Source organism: Opisthocomus hoazin, chromosome 7 (genome assembly GCF_030867145.1).
Source record: "Opisthocomus hoazin isolate bOpiHoa1 chromosome 7, bOpiHoa1.hap1, whole genome shotgun sequence".
Classification (NCBI taxonomy): domain Eukaryota; kingdom Metazoa; phylum Chordata; class Aves; order Opisthocomiformes; family Opisthocomidae; genus Opisthocomus; species Opisthocomus hoazin.
The window spans coordinates 33,456,060-33,479,077 of NC_134420.1; the positions used below are offsets into that span (position 1 = coordinate 33,456,060).

General features: G+C 37.8%; 1 protein-coding gene across 2 annotated transcripts in view; it reads right to left on the reverse strand.

Annotated features, from left to right (window-relative positions):
- RBM25 (RNA binding motif protein 25) overlaps positions 1 to 23,018 on the reverse strand; it is a 34,637-nt gene continuing 11,619 nt past the window's right edge. The window contains exons 4-19 of one of the 2 annotated variants that reach the window (XM_075425498.1): positions 21,994 to 22,164; positions 21,645 to 21,702; positions 20,477 to 20,637; positions 17,673 to 17,855; positions 15,409 to 15,462; positions 15,068 to 15,151; positions 11,195 to 11,463; positions 10,008 to 10,224; positions 9,587 to 9,676; positions 7,591 to 7,664; positions 6,724 to 6,874; positions 6,036 to 6,360; positions 5,030 to 5,304; positions 4,480 to 4,578; positions 3,165 to 3,212; positions 1 to 1,556 (exon numbers count right to left, since the gene is read on the reverse strand). In XM_075425498.1, coding sequence (XP_075281613.1) covers positions 1,464 to 1,556; positions 3,165 to 3,212; positions 4,480 to 4,578; positions 5,030 to 5,304; positions 6,036 to 6,360; positions 6,724 to 6,874; positions 7,591 to 7,664; positions 9,587 to 9,676; positions 10,008 to 10,224; positions 11,195 to 11,463; positions 15,068 to 15,151; positions 15,409 to 15,462; positions 17,673 to 17,855; positions 20,477 to 20,637; positions 21,645 to 21,702; positions 21,994 to 22,164 — 2,352 coding nt within the window. In that variant the 3' untranslated portion in view covers positions 1 to 1,463. The remainder of the gene's footprint in view (positions 1,557 to 3,164; positions 3,213 to 4,479; positions 4,579 to 5,029; positions 5,305 to 6,035; positions 6,361 to 6,723; positions 6,875 to 7,590; positions 7,665 to 9,586; positions 9,677 to 10,007; positions 10,225 to 11,194; positions 11,464 to 15,067; positions 15,152 to 15,408; positions 15,463 to 17,672; positions 17,856 to 20,476; positions 20,638 to 21,644; positions 21,703 to 21,993; positions 22,165 to 23,018) is intronic. The other variant, XM_075425500.1, reaches the window with a different exon arrangement.

Genomic DNA, 23,018 nt, shown 5'->3' on the forward strand with positions numbered 1-23,018 from the left:
TCAAATATATACATTTTTAATATCTGAAATATTTACATGGTGGAACCTTTACACAATCCCGTTTGTTAAGAACAGTGTTTTCAAGTGTCCTCTCCAGATACAAAGAACTAGCAACTCAAGGTCACAGCTATGTTTTCTGAACAGGTCAACCTGTATCCTTCAGTTAAATACAATATAGAGATACTGGAACACCCTTACTTAATTTGTTTGCTATTCAGAATTGTGTTTAAAAATTAAAAATGTTTTTGAGACAGTTTGCTCCCTGGAACACAGTCCTCCTGCAATCAAAAAGCTCACAGCACACTATCAATTTGTCTTCTTACCCAGGTATGAAATAAAAAAATGCAGTTTACAGTACATCTCATCATTTATACCATATCAGCCTATTTATAAAAACCCATACAAACAAAGCAGGAAAATACCACCCTCTCTTTGTGGACAATAGACTGCTTACAGTAGAAAACAAAAGTTGGGGCTAGTTTAACACTATGGATAAAAACAAGACTTCAACTTTGTTTGAAAACTTATGATTTAGTTTTTGTCAACTGCTATGGTCAGTTACATGCAAACGTTTTTATTTTTAAATACTAAAACATGTTTTTAAAAATAATTTCTTTTAAAAAAATTCCATCTGATTATTTTGGAGACAGAAGGGATAACAGGGAGGGGTAAAAATGAAATTGAGCAGAAGAGGTACTAGGTTTAAAAAAAAAATAAAAAAAATCATTAAATAGCACTTACTGAATTGAGGTCCTGCTCTTGTTTTAACTGAGCAAAGAATAAAAAACTTCCTGCAATTTGCGCTTTATAGGAACGAAGCAGAGCATCTGCAGGAGATTAAGTTCCCAGCTTCATTACTAATTCTACATGGGCAACAAAGTACCAAGACAACTGCTGGTTCATATCAGAATGAAAAGTCTGAGGGAACTCCTTTTCCAGAGCCAGATGAGGGGACCAAATGAACACACAGAGCTGTTCTGTGAAAGCAGCTCAAGCCACTTATTTTTACATTGTATTCTGATCATTCCTTAAATAAAAAGATGGAGAGTATGCAAAAAAAAAAGCTGATAAATTTGCAGTAAAATCATTTGTCTTTGTGACTGATACAGTTCTACATTAAGTGCAAATGTTTTGCAAAACAGGGGCACTTTTTTTCTTCATATTTACAAGAATCAGAGTAACATAACAAAATTACCAGACAGCATGTACAGTAGCTGCGGCTTATAAAACATACCGGTAGTTGTACCTTGTGAATTATAAAGAGAATCAATGCAGGATTCAGATAACTAACTGAGAAGGGGAAAGGGGGCCTCAGAGTAGAGGACAAAAAAAATTTCACATTTTCTACATAAAAAAATACAGGTCTCCAGTCTCTGAGAACAGAGAAAATTCAAAGTCTTTGAATGATGGGGAAAAAAAAAAGCCCAAAATTGAAATGGAACCCTAGAAGCAAGGAGAGTGCTTTATTTCACTAGGCCAATCTTCTTCGCTTCTGTCTCGTATATCAACAACCTCCACATTTTGACTATGAAAACTTCAGCTTCTTCATCTAGTACCTGTAGGAAATACACATTTTATAGGTTATTTTTTAGGTTAGGCATTCCAGTTATAAAGACTAATTCTAAACACATCAGAACTGCAAAGTGGAGGTAGTGTAATCCAAGTTAAACCTTTGAGTGAGGCACTGAATAAAACTTCAGTGAATTTGTCCTGCATTTATCACCTGACTTGACTAGGCTTTAATTATATACTTGTATAATGCAGCTCTTAGAACACTAACAGATAAAAAGTACCAGTATCCTAGTCTCCAAAAGTGGTTTGGGAAGGGCAGAGAAATGGCAAGCTTGGGAAGAATGTAAGAACAGGATATACACGTGGTATTTTCCCTTAAATCTCTCCTAGTCTCTATTCATTTTCAGCTTGGAACTTCCTTGGATATTTACCAAGTAATCCCTTGATGGAATTATCTTCCTTGATGTTATTATCCAGGCTTTTCCTGAATCCATGTGAACTTTTAGCATGTACATCTCGTAGCAAGTTCCCCAGGTCACCTACTAGTCACAACAAGAACCTACTAACTTCTGCCATGAATCTCACTCCTATCAACTTTGCCTCCAAGTTTCCTTAGTGGAAGAGAGCGAACAATTAGTTTTCATTCACCTTTCAGTGTATGAAAACATGGTGAAACAGTAGCATTATTTCATAAATCTTGTCTCTTCCAACACCAGGCAAAAAAGAGCTTTTGCTCTTCTAGAGAAAAATCACCTTTCGCTCATTATTTAGGAATAGATCCACCAAACCACTAACTATAAAAATCTAGTTACAAGACTGAGAAGGAATAAAAGTTTGTATTTCTGATACAGTTCTGTTATTGTTGATCCTTACCTCTACTGTCAGGGACAGCATCTCTGTTCCACATTTCTGAATACTAAGAAATTCTGAACAAGGATCAGTAATTTCTACCTAGATGTTGTAACTGCAAAATCATGCCTGTGCTATAGCATGATCTGTTTAATCAAAACCAGCTTTCATATCTAATGCATGTTTTCTATGCATGTTTTATGAACGCCAAATATTTCTGTTATGGACTCCTACTGTGTTCAGTTTTGGGCCCCTCACTACAAGAAGGACACCGAGTTGCTGGAGCGTGTCCAGAGAAGGGCAGCGAGGCTGGTGAGGGGTCCAGAGAACAAGTCTTACGAGGAGCGACTGAAGGAACTGGGGCTATTTAGTCTGGAGAAGAGGAGGCTGAGGGGGGACCTTACTGCTCTCTACAACTACCTGAAAGGATGCTTTAGTGAGGCAGGTGTTGGTCTCTTCTCCCAAGTAACTAGTGATAGGATGAGAGGAAATGGCCTCAAGTTGCATCAAGGGAGATTTAGATGGGATATTAGGAAAAATTTCTTCACTGAAAGAGTGGTCAGGCATTGGAATGGGCTGCCCAGGGAGGTGGTGGAGTCACCATCCCTAGAGGTGTTTAAAAAAATGTATAGATGTGGCACTTCAGGATATGGTTTAGTAGGAATGGTGGTGTTGGGTGGATGGTTGGACTTGAGATCTTAGAGGTCTTTTCCAACCTATGATTCTACGATTCTATTTTGCAGAACTGACTATTAGCTTCAGTACAATGTAGCAGGTATATCAGTTACACAATTTCTGCTTACCATGGCAACATCATCCAGTATGCTCTGTGGTGAGCTGTGAGCCATAACCTGAAAGAAACGGATGTTTTTAGACTGGAAATTCAGAGTAAACCATACAAACATCTTTGGACAAAAAACAGTTACTTCTCAAGGATTTTGAAGGATTGCACATGCAAAAAAAGTATTTCCAGTTCATCAGTTCGCAGTACTAGCCAGGGCAAAAACTAGTATTAAACTACATCAGATTCCATCATAGTGAATGCTCACTTATGGCTAGTTACTGAGGAACAAGTTCCAGGAAGCTCCAGAGATTTAACAGGTCCTGTATTTGCTGGCTATTCTCGCATCTACAATTAAGCTCTCCTAATTTAAGGAGTAAGCTCCCCTTCCTTCAACAATTAATTCCTATTGGAAGACAAAGGCAAAATTCTCCCTGTATTGCACTTCATAACTGAATTTTCCATCTACCTGTTAAGTATTTAAAATTATTTTTTTTCAGAACCAACTTGTCTTTCAGTACTAGAAAATGGCATATATATATATATAAAATTTAAGCTTGGCAAATATTCAACTTCTGCTTTTCACTTTTTACTAACCACCTGTGCCACAAAACTGTCACTTGCTTTGCCTCTCATACAGTAGCCTAGAAGATAAACCAAGACAAGCCATTGTAAACACGAGGACCATAAAAGCCGATTTTTGAAACTTCCTGTTGATGAAAAGCCATAGTGTTGTCGTGACAGACTTAAAAAGGCAAGTTACTAGAATTTAGTTTGCAATTTGATGGAAGAAGCTACGTAGAGTCTAATTGCAACAAATCATGCAACGGCTGAAAGGCATAGCAAAATGACTTCTAATGATAACTAAAATCTTAACATTTGCTTACTACTAAAGCAACAACAGCATCTAAAAAGCTTCTTAAGAAGCTAATCTGGTTAATCCAAAAACGTATGTAAAATCAAGCTATGGGATTTTTTTTTCCTGAATTCACACAAGTCCTATTTTTAAGCAAAAAATTTTAATGGCCAAAGAGATGTTAACGCTGAAATCTAACAGCTGCTCTTATCAGCTGCTTGTTATTTCAATCCAGTTCCATACGCTTATCTAACTGATAACAGAGGGCATCTAGCAAGTACATACTGTGTATAAGCATTAAAGGAGGTAACTTGTAAAACGTTAGGGTGTATATTGATTCCGAGTACGCCAACTGTCTGTTGACCAATATCATAGATTACAGAGAAGCTAAGAACAGACTGCCTTCAAATACAGATACAGCAACCATTGCTGCAGCTTAAACAGGGAGCAAAACCCGGACTTCACAAAGGAAGATACTAACCTTAGAACAAACAAAGTCAACTAGCGTGGCTTCTTCTTCACCAATATATTCTATTATTTTCTTGTTGATCCATGGTCTAATTCGACGTTCCATTAGTGTCTGGAAAAAAAAAACAACCCACATAATTTCCATAAACTTTACTGTCTTGAAACAATACTGCCAGACAGGCAGCCAGAAGACCCAAACAACTACTCAGCAAAAAACGCATTTTGCTATCAATGAGATAACCCTTAGTGATTTAGCATCTGCAACTATTTCTGACAGTCATTTAAACATGTTTTTACAGGACCTTTTTTTGCCCTTCCATAAAACTGTTAGACAATTTATAGCAACAATTCAGAAGAGACCAAACAAAAATAAGCAGGTATATTTCAGAATAAGTTTTACATACGGACAAGAAATACAGTACTCGAGTTTGAGTCTATGTGATGATAATGATGATGCTCCAATCCACTGTGGTCCCAGGAACATTGTTTTTCTATTAAATTCTAAGGTTTGTTGGGAAAAAAAATATGCTTTTTTGGTGAACGGTTAGAAGAAATCAACTTACTGAATCCACAATTGACCAGTCAAGAGGATAAGCAAACAGCTCTGGTTTTGCTGTGGGAATCTTCTCAATGAGACTCTTAATATGTTTGCGTTTTTCTTCTGTATTGACACTGCCTTTGATGCTGCTTTTATCTTCGTCTCCATAATCCAGTGGGACAAGTTTCCTTTTCCGGGGAACGTCATCACTGTCTTCATCATCAAATTTATTGAAAACACTATCCACAGCAAGCTTCTTCCTTTTTACAGCATTGGGCTGATTAGGACTATTGCAGGCACCTACAATGCAAAAGACAAAATAACATACTCAAACTCCAACGGAAGCTAGTTTGCTCTTCACATTTCTTGAGGAGTATCGTTTTGTATGTTATACAAGTGTCTGTGAATGCCTAACATCAGTGTTTTAATCTCTCAAACACTGTTATAAAAATAGCAAAAGATATAAAGATCTCAAATTGAGTTTGTTCAAGATTTTTGAAAACGAGGACTGTCCTCCACTGCCCTGAAACCAATTAGCACCCTCACTGAGGAAGGACTATAGCATGAGTTCAAACCTTAGCAGAGGCAGAGCACAGAAATGAGAAGTTGCAATGAATCTTATTTTGAAAGGGTCTTTGTGAATAAACATAAGAAGTATCTAAGGCTTAAATCTAACAGTTACTCACATCAATGAAAAGTAGCAATGAGTTTTAACAGAGATATCTAGAGATCTATTAAGGTGAAAGAGCACGTGGAAATAACTAATGCCAGCCTACAGCATTCCTAAAACAGTTAAGTTTTTAGGATGCCAAAACGTCCCTCTGCTTTTTCCCCTCCAGATTTTGGAAGAAGAGAGATCTATAGAAGATATCTTCTGGATAGGAGAAATCAAGCACAGCATCCAGATAACAACAAATTGGTATCAGTATGTCAAAACACACAACATCTTTGGAAAACTGTGTAACTACTCAGCTTGGCATTTTTTCCATTCTGATCCCGTATGGAACATTGAAATAAAATGTAAAACTTGCCCAGTTTGAGGCTAAGCCCTATTTTGGGTCGATGCTCTTCCGGCTGCTGTTGATCAGGTGAATTTTCATGAGGGATAATAATGCCACAGGGAGATTCATCACCAGGTGTGTTAGGGGTTGCATTTCCACTAGCAGAAGAAACAGATGGGGCAGAACTGATGGGTCGTAAAGTTGGCTTAAGGCAGGGCTTTTGCTCAGGCTCCTCCTCCTCTTCCTCCGGCTCGTCTCTTTTTTCCTCTTTTTCTGCCTTTTCTTCCTCTTCCTCCTCAGACTCTGGCTCTTGTTTTATTTGTGGCTGCCTACGCCGCTCAGCCTCCTGCTCCATCTACAATGAAATGGACAATTAACAAAAAAGAAGCTCTCTCAAAAACGGCACTGTCTGAAATGGATCTAAAGATCCTCTGTTTCCTAACAAAGTCTCTGTTAGTCAAGAACAAATACATGCAACTACTGCCATTATAATCAGAAATACTGATTAATCCAAATTTTTTTTCAAACACCATCCAAACATGCATCTAGAAAGATATTTTTTGTTTCAGTATTCTTATTGCTTATCTGGACTTCTTTTTAAGAAAATGTGAACAGAGTAAATATTATTAACTATCAGGTCTCTTACAGAATTTTGCTCAATACTACCAGAATACCAAGGGCTCTTTTATTTTTTCCTGTCAGACCAACAGCTACTTACCCTCTGGAGTTCTGCATCTGGATCTGGGTGTCCTTCTGCCAGAAGGCGCTGCCTAATTTCTTCTAATTCTTCCTTTTCCCTTTTCCTATCCCTTTCATCTGCTTCCATCTCTTTCTCCCGGTCTCGCAGCCTCTTCTGAAGAGCACTACCCCTACAAAAAATACGGATTTCATATTTCAAAGAACATTCCAATGAGAACCTTGTAAAACAGTACAAGAAATACCCGATACAGACGTATCTTCCAGTAAATAAGATTCATAAGAGCATCTGTTGTCCTCTATTTTTGTAACAGAAAAATCTAAGATACCAGTTCCCAACATTATTATAGAGAATTTGCCCCATCACATTAAACAGATGTAGAAAATGTGACTGCCAGTCTTCTTAGAAAAAGAATCAATTTTATACGTTTTTACTCAACAAGAAACAGTTCTGCTAAATTGGTTTGATGCAAATTTTAGTTAGTCCCAAACTCAGGATATTCCCCATCCTTCAGAGTTAACAAGCTTGTTCTTTGTACAATTTACGTCTTCCTTGTAGTGAATTTTTTGAGAGACATGCTGGATCCCTTCTTTCTGCCCCCACCACCTTATTTTGGCACGACACTGACCTCTGTTCTGCCTCACCCACAGGTTAAGTGATATGGAGGAGCAGCTACTCCCAAGCATTAACAAGTAGCAGTAAGGAGTTTCCCTTTTCCCACTGGCACTTCTCAAGTGACACTGAAATAATTTAGATAACTATATAACCCTTACATCGCCACATAATCAGTCAAATATAACCTTGATAAGCCTCTGTCAACAAACTCCACAATTGTGTTAAAATGAACAATGAAGATTTTTATTGTTAGGAACCAATACAAACACATACCTGTAGTATTTTGGATCATCTCTGTCATCATCATAATCTTCTAAGAATTCTTTTAAGCGTTTCGCTTCTTTTGCCTGCAAGAAATTGAAACATAAATAATGTTATAGAATTATTTCTGGTTTTCTTTCCAAGAGTGTAAAATTTAGTAGTATTATTAGTAAGTTAATTTAATATCTACTGTGCTTCAAACTAAAAATACAAAGTTTTCCACACAGAAAATGGAAATGCTTTGGAATTGCATCATCTTCCAGGGATCTGTCAACTTGCTATCGTATGTTCAGTAGCAGACAGCACATCCATTAGGTCCACTGGGATCATGTCTCTGATTTGCAGACTACTGTTACTAGCATTTCAAAGAGTTTTTAAATATACCCTCCCTCTCTTTAAAATGTTTTTTACATTGCAAAAGAGGAGGATCAAAGTTCCTGTTCTTCAGATCCGTAAGTCTGGTATTGGACATTATAATATGGCAGCTTAAGTGTATTTTATCAGTACTGTTTTGTTTCAAGAGTTGTGCTTTTTAAAAAAGATTTAGTTATGCACACAAACAAATATAATGGATACTTCTAGGATAAGCACTCTCCTGCTGTGTTACTAATACTCAAACCACATGGCACTGTATTAATGCACAGGCCTAAAACTGAAGAGGACGAGGGAGAGAGAGAGGAGATATTCCACATCCACTCCCTGATAAAATTGAAAAGAAAAAAAAGAAAGCAGTTCTTTAAGGAGAATATAAATTAGGGCATTCTAGCCTGTATCCAAGCAATACCTTTAAACCAACAGTAAGGTATGTCTGTGCTAATGACTTTGAGAAACAAATTACAATTATGGTTGTAAATTCAGCATAAAATTTAACACTGCTCTCTACAACTGCCATCCATAGCCAGCATCCAGGAGGACCATGAACAGAAAATATCCTTGAGTCAGACAAACACATTTTCCCCCCTCCTCAAGCATTTAGGGGAAGAATTAGATTTCCTTGTAAAACAATGTATTTTCTTCTCTCCCACCGCTTCCTGTGTCTCCTTGCATTGTTTGTGTTGAAGAAATTCCCAACCCATCTCCTACTTCAAACTCTCTCATACCTTCTCTCCCCTGGGAGAATTATGAAATTAAATACTACCATCATAATTTAAAATAACTTCTTTATGCTTTAGTACAAAACTACGAGATTACAGAACTATCTATCTTCCAAAGCTGACTTTTCAGACAAAACTTCCAAGCATTGCATTGATAACTGTGATAATTTCACAATTAATGAAGACAGAAATTTATGAAGTGCTTAAGTATATTTTCAGTAGTGCCCAGCGACATGACAAGGGGCAATGGGCACAAACTGAGGCACAGGAAGTTTAATCTGAACATGAGGAAGAACTTCTTCCCTCTGAGGGTGACGGAGCACTGGAACAGGCTGCCCAGGGAGGTTGTGGAGTCTCCTTCTCTGGAGATATTCAAGACCCGCCTGGACAAGGTCCTGTGCAGCCTGCTGTAGGTGACCCTGCTTCGGCAGGGGCATTGGACTAGATGACCCACAGAGGTCCCTTCCAACCCGTACCATTCTGTGATTCTGTGATATTATAGACTATTATATATTACAGAAGTTCAGGCAAATACGCAGGTTGAAAGTAAAAAGACTGGTCTAGTTCCACCTGCATGACACAGAACATATAGTAGGTTTTGCTACAAATCTGACACAAACACAGGATACAGGTGTAATAGCACACGAAGATCAAACCACAGTATTTTGCTGCCTACTTCTCATTTCTTTGCCTTCATAAGACCAAGACAGCAGGCTTTGTTTTCCAGACTCTCAATAGTACTCCCACTTATTAGACATCTTCTGTTTCAAGTCTAACTCTTTTTTTTAATAAAACATACACGGTGTTAATACAAAGTGAGAGCTCTATCACTATCCATACAGCAGTACTATGTTGCATTCTAAATGGGACACAGAACAAGGGGGAAAAATTACAAGTAAAATTATAAGCCTTACCATTTCCCTTCTTCTTTCTTCTTCTCTTTCAGCCTCTTTTTCATACTCTCGACTTTTCTTCCGTTCTCTGATTTCCCAATTTTTAAGACGCTACAACAGAAGAAAAAACACACACTCCAACCTCAAGGACATTAAGAACACTGGTACTACTGTTTAGTTAGCTTGGATTATTGTTTAAAACCAACTGAATTAAAATTTAGCAAGTCACTTACTTATAATTTAAAACACCAGAATAAGAAGTCCAAGGTCACTTGTTCTGACAGTGACTTACATATTCTGCCCCAATTCATGTAGTCCAAGGATTAAAAATGTATTTAGGAAAAGGAGAGGGAGAAGGAATGACATATTTCATAGTCGAAGACTTATTGTCACCCCTCAGAAACAATTTTTTCCATAAGGAGCCTTAAAAATTGCAACCTACCTCTTGATACGCAGCTTCTTTTTCCCGCAGTTTCCTCTCTAGTTTTCGGCGTTCATAGGCATCTTCTTCATCTTCTTCTCGGTCTCTCTTCTTGTCCTTCTCCCGTTCCCGCTCTCGCTCTCGTTCTCTTTCCCGCTCTCGCTCTCGTTCTCTTTCCCGCTCTCGCTCTCTTTCCCGCTCTCGCTCTCGCTCTCTTTCCCTGTCTCTGCTTTTTTCTCTGAAGGAAAAAGTCCAAAGTTAAGTACAAAGCCTTCCCCTCTGATCAATCAAATTATTTTATTTCAAATGCATAATGCACTACTTATAGCATCTTGCAAGTTACCCTTCTTCTGCAGTTGTCCAAGATGATTAGCTGATACAGCAATGAGCATAAATCAATACTCCTAATACATTGAAAAAAAATTGACCTAAAAGTAATTGTCTGAGCACTAACCATTAAATAGTGATATCTACAGAAACTACGCGTAATCACATGGCAATTCTTATCAGATTATGTTAGTAGTTCTCCAAAAATACATGACAGCTAAAAACCCCACAAAGGGTATGCTTAATAAATCCTTCATGTTTACATGGCTTACAGACAACTTGAACCCTACTGACAGGACAATTTACAGTGAAACAACTATTTTTTTTCTACAGGCAGCATCTACAGCCTGACATGATTAGTCACAGTTGAAGACTGAAAGATGAATCCTCTTGCTTTTATGTAAAAAAACCCAAACCAAACAAAAACATCAAAACGAACAAACAAAACAAAAACCCCACACAAAGCCCAAACAAACCAAAAAACCACCCTACCAAAACCCCAAAACCACTCCACATTCCAAAGGAAGAGGTAAATCGTACTTAAGCTAAAAGATACCACAGGCATAAGCAAACCTCAAGTAGGAATAAATCTACCCATGAAAAACTAAGAAAGATTTGAGATAAAACCAGTATGCTTAAGTGCTAGCTGGGTGGTTGCTTACTGCATATTGCAGTCCTTATATTCCTGTGTTGCGAAGGGAATCAATTATTCTTCCAATTTGTGTAAATACAACATTTTCTGAAAGTTTGATTTCCTGTTTTCACTCTGATCTTTCAGAAGGACCATTCTCTTTTGAATGGCAGCTGACCTGCTGAACTATACGCACTTAGTAAACATCACTAGGAAAAACTGAAATAAGTGGGAATTCAAGTGCATTTACCTCGATCTGCTCCGATCCTTGTTGCGATCTGAACTCCTTTCACGGTCTCTGTCACGATCGCGGTCTCGTTCACGGTCCTTTGTTCGGTCACGATCCCTATCTCGCTCTCGTTCACGCTCCCGTTCCTTTTCCTTCTCTCGTTCACGCTCCCTCTCTCTTTCACGCTCCCTCCTTTCTCGTTCACGCTCCCGTTCCCTTTCTCTTTCTCTGCGTTCTTTTTCAATTTCCTGTCTTTCTTTCTCCTTTTTGCCTTTTTCCTCCTCCAGTTTCTAAAAACCAACAAGAGAACTTTCATAGTTAATTCTGTAGTTACAGGAACTGGACATTCCCGGCGCAACACACAAGGCTGGTAATGGAAATACCAAAACCGCCACTGATTTTAAAATATTAAATAGGGTTTGGTGGGTATTTTTTGGAACTCATAAGTATGAAATCAAAATGCAGCAATCACAAGACTAAGTTTCGTGCAAAAGCATAGATCTACACAGACCAGCAATCTCCAACCTTAGCAGAGTATGGCTGGCCTCGCATTATAAGCTAACTAAACTGCATATACACAGTGCACTGCCAGTCATGATTCAGGTGGGCCACAAAGTCCATTGGCCCTATAAGCCACTTGGGTACAAGCAACGTGAACTTCTAGCTGATAAAATTAATTCTGTTCAACTAGGAAAATACATTTCAGTGGAATGCTTACTGGGACAGTGAGCTGTTTCCCAAAAAGTCCTGGCAGACCAAAACCATCCTATATGAAAACTTGGGTAAAGAAATTTATCCACTTACACGTGGTGCATGTGGTTAAACATTGAAGAGAGCTGCAACCTTTCCCCTTTCCCTCCCTAAAAAAGTTCTAACAATTCACTGGTAAGAACCGGACTCTGCAGAATGGAATCCTTAACTTCCACCTCTGCAAGATGGAGAGAGTTAAAAAAAGGTTGGAAATAGCTCTTTCGAAACACAGAAACTAAAGGGTTACCTGCTACAGTTCTACTAAAAAATGTACAAAATTGCCACTTTTTTTTCAATTAGAAACAGTTCCTATGACCAGAATTCCTATAAGACAATAGAAAATACATCAACAGAATGATAGATAAATCCATCCTTGGAAGCAATTGTTATGTGTTAACTTACAGATGCTGTGCTAGGACATGGACCGCCAACACTGGATTAACCTTGCCTATAAGCTATGTTTCTGGGAGGAAGAGCAAGTACACGGTTCACAAATATACCAAATAACAACCAAATATACCAAATTTCAACCTGATGGATGCCAGAATACCACTTTTTTTGAACAAATATTGAGCAGAATAAACAGGTTTATCCCCTTTGGCTCCACGTTTACCATCACTGAAATGAAATTAAAAACTACAACAATGAAACAGCATTTTCTCTGGTTTGGTTTTTTTTTTTTTCTTTTCTTTTAAACAAAGCATTTAAGACAACTTTAAAAAGCAATCTTACCTGGTAAGTGTTCTTCTGCCATAGGCACAGGGACCAGAGAACCGACAAAGGATTACAGAAATAAAGCTAATTCACTAGTGATTAATGTATCCAGTGAAACCACGCCGCATTGATAGCGCAATACAGGCAAACCAATGTTGGATACATTCCAATCACAAAAGGAAAAAGGGACTAAAAATGGTAGGAATTGGTAGAAAACTGATATAAAAAACCAAAACTTAGATTCTACAATATAGACTGGGCTGAAAACCAATTTCTAAAGGACTGTATTTCACAGGAGCTTTACAGTGTTAAACCTCAGTACGGTCAGATATTAAACTAGGTTGTCAACTTTTAAAAATCCAACTTACCTCAAATTTCATATACTTTTAAAGAAAAGTTAACATACTGAAGTGGTTGATACTTACAGGTTATCTTAGATGTTCCAAAAGAAATTTCTTTGGTTGAACTCCTGCTTTTTAGCCACTCTCAAAAACTTTGTTTGTGGTGAGAAAATGATTTCTCAAGAGAGTGTTTGTTTCTTTCTTTTTTTTTTTTTTTTTTAATATACACACACACAATTCTTGGTGTATTAAAATCCATTTTGCAGGCCCGCTTTCTTAAAATCCAATTGAAAAAATAAATTGGTCTATTTTGTAATCAAAATCTGACCTCATCAGCTTCTATTAACCTAAATAAGAGGATCTGAAAGGGTAATGGGATGGGAACAGTATCAGATATATTGAAGTAATGAACAGAAATGAACAGGTAGAAGAATTATAAATCTTACCTTGAGCTCTCTTCAGACTCGTCCGTGCTGTAAATGGACGCCCCCTGCAATGCTGATACCCTGACAGTCTGTGGTTATTGTTTTATAAACTCATACCAAAAACATGCAAAGGTTCACTGTGCTCACTAGTCAGCTGCTAAAGATTCAACAGCCTCTTTTAAACATATCCAATATACACAATGACTACTTTCAGTTGATTTTTAATGTTAAGAAACTCAAAATAGCACACCCAATAATACAGATTAAAGGCAGTAAAAAGCCCAACAGCTTCTGAAACAATGAAGCATGTTTTTTGTTTGTTTGGGGGGTTTTTTGGTTTTTGTTGTTTTTGTTTTAAAAAAACCAAACATAATACTTGTTTGCATCTTAGTACAAGTGACGACTTGGGGCTTGGAATTGAACACAATTCTACAGACATTTCACCACCGACCAGTTTCACGTTCAATTGCTGAGCTGCTCCAGATGATTCCTTCTAGAATTTTTCCCCAGATTTTTATCTCCAACAACTTCAGTCAAGACAAAAAACTGAATATGTGTATATACAACAATGTGTAGTCACTTGTGTTTATATTGATACAGTTGTGTGAAAACAGGGTACCATCCCCAGTGACTGCATGTGGTAAAACTGAGTAACATGGGCATACTTCACCTTGCTGTACCTTCGACATTTTCTTTAACATTGATTTGGGCGTATTTTGAAATAAAAGTGTGCGCTCAAATTAGAAGCTTGCTGATAATTCCCTAAGCCACGGACCATTCTAGTCTTGTTGGGGAAAAAAATAATACGAACTTTAAGCTAAACATTAAAATAAGAACATTACATGCATAGTTGTACTTTACTACCCGCACGTATCATTTTCCAAAGCAGAAACATTCACAGATGCACTAGCATTAATAGAAACTTCTGTAAGTGGGAACCCTGAGGTGGGACTTGATGTGCACAAACATTTCCAAGCCAGTTACCCCTTTGCATATTTTTCTGAGGGGGCATCCATAAGTATAATAAAAAACAGAAGCTCATACTTACATCCTATTCCATGTTACTTTCCAAGCTGTGAGTTTCATCTTGCATTAGTCACCATATGATCTCTATCATAATGGTGGGGGTCAATGAATAGATTAGCTTTATGGGAATTTACAGTTCTTCCATGCATCTAAAGTTTGGTAAGTCTGGTAACCACTGACCTAGTTTTAATCTTCCCCCACTCTTAACTTAGAACTATTAAAATAAAAGACTTAAAATTTAATTCAAGTTTCAACTCTTCATAAAATCTTGGATTATGTTACAAATCTACCTACAGAAACACACTCAAGTGTATGTCTCATACTTCAGCCCCATTTAGCCTTTAGTTATAAATATCTTGACTTAATGTATGTGTAGAAACTTCAGCTGCCTTTATTCATGTTAAAGTGAGAAGACTGCAAAGTACTCAGTAGCAACCAAAGTCTTAGCATAAAGATGTCAATGGCCACTTTAACGTGGTAGTTGTCTTTTTTTGACTTGTAAAAAACTAGATGTATATTAAACCTAATATAAACATCATTTTAAGTGATACTGCAATGTAATGCTAAATTTCATAATAGTGTTTTTTTGGATTTTGAAAAAGCCTAATTTGTATTAAGTGCAAAAACAAGAATACTACCTTGTGTGTGTCTCTGAATTTACTGATCTCTCTTGATATCAGGTCTCTTTTGTCTTCCTCCATTTCTATAGCATTTATATCCTCCTAAAAAACAAGGGGGACAGGAGGAAAAGCATTAAGAGCCATCTGTACAGACACAAGAGAACAAGAGAAAAGCTGAAGGTTAGAAGTTTTCAACCAGTCTTGCAAGAGATAAACAAAGTCCTTCTGCAGTACCAAACCTGACAGTCTGATGTTAATGAGTGAAAAAAAAAAACAAAAAAAATCAGATGGACAAGAGTCACAAATCTGGCAACTAGCAGTAAACATAGTCATTGTCAAAGCCTACAATGTAAACGAACCTTGGTGATGAGTGGATAAGGTATCAGTGGGGCCACTGGAAATCTGCGGAAAATCTGCGGAAAAATCCACGGAAATTTTTTTTTTTACAAATAGATTGCACACTACTCTGAAAAACAATGTTTTGTATGTTTGTACTACAAAGCAATATTGTATTGCTGTGATCTTATTTCTTTGATTCAACAAAATTACAGAAGAACCTCGCTAATTCTCCCTTCTCTGAACTACTTAAAATACATAGTGAGGTCTCATATTAGTAAGACTTCACTGAATTACAGGTATACTACAGGATATTAGTACGCTGTGGTAGCATCATAAACAAGACTAAGCTACACTTGCCAATATAAATGATCAGTAGATTTGCGGTGGGTATATCTTGATTTTATTTACTCGCTAATTCGCAAAATTTGGTAGATTGCACCTACTAACTAATATTTAGTGCGAATTAGCGAGGTTCCCCCGTGCTTGAAATTGAAAACCAGATTCCACTCACTCTCAGTTCCCCACACACATTTTCAACTCCCCCACATCAGTCATGCCTTCATACAGAAGAACTAACAACAGACTCTGCTGCTAGCACCAGCGGGAGTCGTCTTCACAGCAAGCCCTTCAGCCCCCCCCATATATCTGCGTCCACCTTCCCTTTCCCCCCCACCCTCCACAGTCCTTCTCTCCCTTCTCCTTTAAGGACAAGAGAGCAACGAGCTAGGACCATCTCTTCACTCCCATCTCTATCCACACAGGCCAAAGTTGGCAACTTCCAAGTTTCTTTCCATCCTTCCCAGTATGGGAGGGATGACGGGGTGCAATTTCAACCCACAAGTGCCATGTACTTAAAAAGAGATTATTTGTCTACTCAACTAGCTCAGATTGGTCAAATCCTACATAATACAGAGCTAGTAGAATATCCCCTTGTCCCAGGGACATGCTCAGCACCCAGCTCTTCCAAGACTGCAATGATCTCTTACAGTGTTTAACTACCTGGCATTATTCATGGCCATATATATACATATATATATGAACCCACAGAACAATACACATTGTAACAGTGCTTGTAACAAAAAAATACAGCTGATCGCATTAGACAGTGACTCATTTGTAAATTCTCATCCAAGAAAGCATCTTCTCCCAAAAGGAGGGAGAGGAAAGAAAAATAAATTCTCAGCTCAGCACTCTTATACCTCAGGTCAGCCATGGCTAACAATGTTGTGGGGAAGATATACTCGCTCCCTGAGGGTGATGTTGCTTCTTGCATCACACTTAAACCCCGTGAGCATTTGAAACTGCATGATTGCCTTGGAATAGGTACTTTGCAGAAGACTTAAGTGGGTAAAAATCTTGGTCAAATAATTTTCCAATCTCTTTCATATTAGGTGCAGAATGGTAGGTGTGAAGGCCCGTTTTTTCCGTGGTTAGAAACCCGTCTGGAAAAGCTAAGTCTGAGTTTGCTCATTCTTATTCCCCCTTCTCCAGCTTGTTTTATTCCACAAAAAGGTCATCCACAGAAGCAGGTCTAAACCAGAACATTCATTCCTGCTTAACAGGTTTGTTTTATGTTGGTTTTGTTTGGGGTTTTTTTGCATTAAACAATATATGAAAACCAGCTGATAAATTCCAGCCAAAATTGAGACATTTGTGTAAAAAGAATTTCGTAAGGCAGGAAGATTACAATATGCCTTTCATCCCTGAAGGATCCCTCCAAGCTTTGTTAGGTATACATATGAACAACTAATGAAGCATTTCCACATCTGGAGAGACAGCTGCAACCAGTTGGATCAAGGCACACTACAAGAATGCATACTGTAAGCAGAGAGAAGAATTTTGTCAAAAGCTACCAGAGCAAATTCCTGTCATTACAGAAGCACCCTGGCATCCTTCAAATGAAATAGATGGTATGCAGGAACTCTTTGCAGTTGTTTTTTAAGTTCTCATCTGAAAAACCCTACATGCATATACAGATTAAACCGCACTAAATTCATTATTTCCACCTTCAGAGGGATGAAAGGTCGGTTCAATCCTGCCCAGATTCAAACCCGTTGTTCAAGAAGTCTAGGTCCTTAGATGCATAAACCATCCTGAAGGGATGGTGTCTACAACTGACTAGCCTGCAGCTTAAAAAAAAAAAAAGAAAACTGCTGCTGACATCAATGCTTGTTGATTTGTTTTCTCATCAGAAGTTTAGGTTTAAAGTATTTGCACAAGGTCTGGCCATTATATAAAGGTGAGTTGAAGAAAAATCTGTTTTGTCCAAAATCAAAACACATACGTCCTCCTTCTTTTCCTTTTTCTTCTTCCTGGGGTGAGAGTCAGATTCCTGGGAGGGGGCATTGAGCTCGCTGGAATATTCTCGTATTAAGACTTCAATGGCCCCTTTAATTATCTGATCTCTTCTCTTTGTTTCCTCATCCAGTGCTTCATCATCATCATTTGTCGTCTCTGGTCTGGAGTTCTAAGGAAAAATGACAAAGTAACAGGAATCAACAAATTGAGAATAATATGAGTTTTATTTCAGAAGTTCACCTTTGATCATCTCACTCATGCCCCTACAGCATTTACTAAAAAAAAAACCAAAAACAAAACAAAACAACCCAAAAACAACACCCCAAACCAAAAACAAAAAAAAACCCCGAAACCAAAACAACATGAAACAAAAAAAAAAAACAAAACAAAAACACACAAAAAGAAAATCACCTACAAGTAGTTATCAATTGCATTATTTCAGACAGATCTTTTCACACTGTCAATACCATAGGGACCAAATAATTTTACACGTGGAATGGCTGCAGAGAGCAAGTGTAGGATTGCATAATAAAATAGAACAGATCAATGGTGATTTTCGGTGGTAGGCAAGAAAAGAGGAAGTGCACACACGCTCACAGAAAGACAGTCACTAGAGTCCAGTTCTTGGTCAAACATTTCTGCCTTGTATCCTCCAGAACTTCAAGTCATTTCAACAGCAGTTCCTCAAAGCCTTCTACTTAAGTGCCATGAAATACAAATTGTCCACCTATAACTTCCAAGCTGTAACTTATAATGGGAGAACTGTATTAAAGAAACATTGTTAGGGAAAACATTCATTGCACTGCACACATTTTCTTATTATTGTTGATCAATTATTTGTAGTTCCTTATCTTTTTGTCCATTTCCACCTTGCATGGAGGACTGGGAACACACACAAAGAATTCATTTCACTAAACATCACATGAGAGGGTAGAACAATGATCTGCATACTGAGCAAGGCAGCCCATCTCTTGATCCCCTAAATCTTTTAAAAAAATGGAATCTCACCTGAGAATCCAGCTGTGTATCCCGTCAAGCGATAGGTGGTGGGTGGAGTGAGGGGGAGGGAAGGGTCTGATGGAGCAGCAGCTAAGAATGAGGGGGAAGGGAGGATTCAGTTGGAGCTGAAGAGGCTGCCAGGCCAAGGAGGAGCAGGCTGAAAAGAGCTAGAAGGTAGTGACAGGGAGTGGAATTGAAGAGGTCCAGGGACAAGAAGTGATCAGGGAGAGGAGCTAATTAGATAAATGTTTGCTTGATGTGTCTCTATAAGAAATTGTGTTGTAGCATACACATTTGATTACTTAATAAAAAGATTAAAAGAAAAAAGTTGTCACATTTGGATCTGAGTAGCAGCAGCACACCAATGATAGTATGAAAAGAATCGCAAACAGTATGATTACAGTAACTTCATGAATATTCCTCAGCAATTCACAGCCTTTCTTTGCACCACCGCGAACGAAAAAACACTTGGAGCTAATCTCACTCTACAGTTCAATGGAGTCGGCACATACCACTGACTTCACCAAAGCCACAAACAGCACCCTTTGTTTTATTACAACCAATTCCCCAGAAATGACTGTAACTCACAGGAGCTCACAGAAAAAAAAATTCACGAGAGGGACGTACAAGAACTCCGCTGATACTTTAAGCTTGCTTACAGCATCAGCTGTAAAGCACAGTATTACAGGTGATGCCAACAGGAAACAACGAAATATGGAAGAGGCAGTCAGATCAAACCCTTACCTAGGTTAACAGCTAATACACTACGCCATTCAAAACCCACAAAGTTAGTACGCTGCTTTACTGAGCCACTGCATTTAATCCCATACACTGCGTACACAGTCAAAAATGTGTCAAGTACTTCCAGTCATCATTGTACCTCTAGTTCTGGTCAAATACAATAAAATAAAAATACTTGCGTTCCTACTATACTTTACACACCTTTCAGGACAATTCCAAATTGCAATTTAAAAAATTTGCCTGCTACAGTGTGATTAGTGTTTTTAGTTTTCTGAACAAGAGCCTCTTCTCACTTTCACTTTACAGAAAGTAATTAAGTACTATCTTAAGGCATGTGCACAACTTTAAAAGAGACCAAGCCCAACAACTTGATTGTGATGGGAAATACATTATTGTAGCAAAGAAACAGATAAAATTCATTTTAACGCAAATTTCTCAGTTAAGTATCTTCATATCTCACAAGAATTCAACACAAACATCTGCAGTTATTCCAAAACAGATCCTTAGCTCGAGAAAGGAATGGTACAAAACCAACTTCCCCATCTAGTACATGTCTGTAAGCTGCCCATTGCCTGATAACTGCATCATCTACTGAATGATCTACTTCTTTCCTTTTCCATTAATTCATTCTAGAACATCATCAGTGGAGAGGAAACAAACTCCAATTCTCCTCAGATAGCTGACTTACAGACTCTGACAGAGTAAGAATTATTTCTAGAGTTTATATACTAAGAGTTTCTAAACTAAAATGAAGAAACAGAAACATAAGGTATAGCACGTATTACTACACTTCAGGATGTATTACAGAATTAATTCTAGAGATTCAGTTGTAGCTTACAGGTAAATTTGAATGCTGGTGAATTAAGAGCTTACACTTCACTGCCTTTCAACATATCTTCAGACTCATTAATGTGATTCTGGTGAAATCCTAAAATGAATTAAGGGCAGAAACAAGAATAGAAACTAAGAGACACGTTCACAGTCCGATCTAGCAACTATATTACATTGCCCTCCTACCAAAATAACACAAGTCACACATTAAATACATACCCCATTAGAAGCTTTTTTCTTTGCTTTCCACTCATCCAGCTGAGCCTTTGTCTTTGCATCAACTTTGACTAGCAGCTTCTTCTCTCCAATCTGGAGGTCATGGAGTAGTCTCAGTGCACGTAGTGTGGATTCTGGTTCTTTGTACTCACAAAATCCAAAGGCTGAAATGGATCATTGAAATGAAAAGTAGAAGTGTAAAAGCTCTTCAGGTAATTTACTTTGTGTAACAGAAGTGTTTTGAATTAATAAACTTGGAACTTAGGCACTTCTTTTTTTAAACCAGGAGCACACATCATAAAAAGTCAGAAAGATCATTCACTGCATCAGTCTTTATTATAACTAACGGCCCAGTGAATAAGGTGAAAGCAATACATACGTTGTGTAACGCTTCTGACCTGTCTGTCTTAACGAAAGAATACAGTCTATATGACGACATGGATTTGCAACTGTCTGAAGACCAAGGACATCAATCAACAGCTCATTATTAACCTAGAGGGAGGGCTATTTCAGCCTAGGGTCTTCGTAACAGTTATGGAAAGTCATAAATCATAAAAACACCTTATCAGAGCAAAATAAACTAAGTATGATACATAACAAAGCTGAAGAAATGGATTATATCTTAAAAAAGAAAAAACTAACCTAGGGAAGACATGAAAACACTAACAGCAAAAAATAGTAACCAAAGTTGTTTCTTGTACCCACTGGAAAAAGGTCATACGAAAAAATAAATCAGTTCAATTTGAGAATAGGCAAGGAAAATAAATTTCACGTCAGGAAAACTTCCTTAACAGGGAAGAATAATACATAATAATGGGAAAGACTATTAATGTTGCAAATATGCTCCTTCGGAGGCTAAGTCCAAACTGGTAAACCTCTCTCAGGAATGGTTTATAAACTACTGATTCAGACTCAGAACAGAAAGGTGAACAAAATTAGGCCCCCAAGATATTCTCCCATTTAATCTTCCTCAATTTTATTTTTCTCCTTCTGCCTTGATTCCAAGGACTGAAAATACTAGCCCTCTACTAGGAAGTATTTAGCAGTTAAGTATCACACACAATATCTTAAAATGTAAAAGCTTAATAGCAATACGTCAAGACATTTTAAAAAGCTGCCAGGTAATAAAACAAAGAGTCTGACCAAGGTTTCGAAAAGTAGGAACAATTACCTTGAAGTTTCCCAGATGCCCCTTGTACTCTCTTCCAACTCAACACCAAGCCACATTTCTGCATTAAAGACAAATATTTACTATGATTATGTTCAAAACATCACAAAAACTTCACCACCTTTTGCAAAAGATGACATGCAACACTAAAAATAAAGTATGCCTATGTTCACTGACACCTACGGTTTAAAAAAGCTGTACTCTTCATTTACTGACTTTAAACTCAAGTGTAACAGACTGCTATTACAGCGAGTGGGACTAACTTCGCTTTTCGTTTCAATCCACTGCTTGTGGGTCGTTACTTCATTCATCAGCCAGAGATGAAATTCAACAAGCAGCCTACTGTACTTACTGCTAGAAGCTGCCGTATGAGCATGTCTGAGGCCTTCTCAGAAATGTTGCCTACAAAAACAGTGGTAGTGGGACCGCTGTTTTCATCGTTTTCTTTGTTCTTTAAGCCAGGGTGTTCTTTTCTGACTCCCAAATGTTTTCCAACCATAGACACTGTGGTAGGAACTAATACCTAGAAAGAGGAGAAGAGAATGTAAAATAAAGTGTTGTGTGGGCTTTTTCCTTCTGTATTTAAATTCATAAGATAAAAGAGCTGGGGATGGACAAGTATTTCAAAATTAAATTTTCACATGAACCTTCGGTAGGCTTACGGACTGAGACACCCGTAAGTGGTTCAGGCTTTAACATTTTATACAACACAAAAAAGACTGCCATTTGCTGACAGACAAAAAAACGAGGTGTACCTGAACATGTCTATTGGAAGGCCTCAAGGTGAGCATACAGTAACATTAGGCATTATTTCTTCTACAAATAACTAATGTGCCACATTTGAGTCACTGGAAGTTAACGTACCTTACCTAACAGTGTAAAAAGCAAGCTGCAAATAGAAGAGTAACTTGACTCAAAAGGCTTAAATGGACACATGACAGGTCTTAAAGCTTTCACAGAATGAATAAACACTACTGCTTCATTTAATCAATACACAACTCCAAGCCTCTTTGGGTAAACGAGCAAATATTTGCAAAATAAACCACACAGAGACAGGCATGATCATCTGTTCCATTTTGCTCCACCTTCCTCCTTCCATCCAATGGTACATACACACTAAGTTCCTCAACACCCTTATATAAGCGTCACTTAAAAATCATTTTCATCAGAAAATTGAATAACGCATTTGTTTCAGCATCTTTGTGTTAAAAGCATCAGTCACCATGAACATACCCTCCTGTTAACAGAAAATACAAGCTATCAAAAAATTAGTATTTTGGGGAGATTTCACTTATGCAAAATCATAGGAGTGGTAATTCACCTTGAAGCTAACAAGTAACCTGTGTATTTTAAAAAGCACCTTCTTCCCCCCCAGTC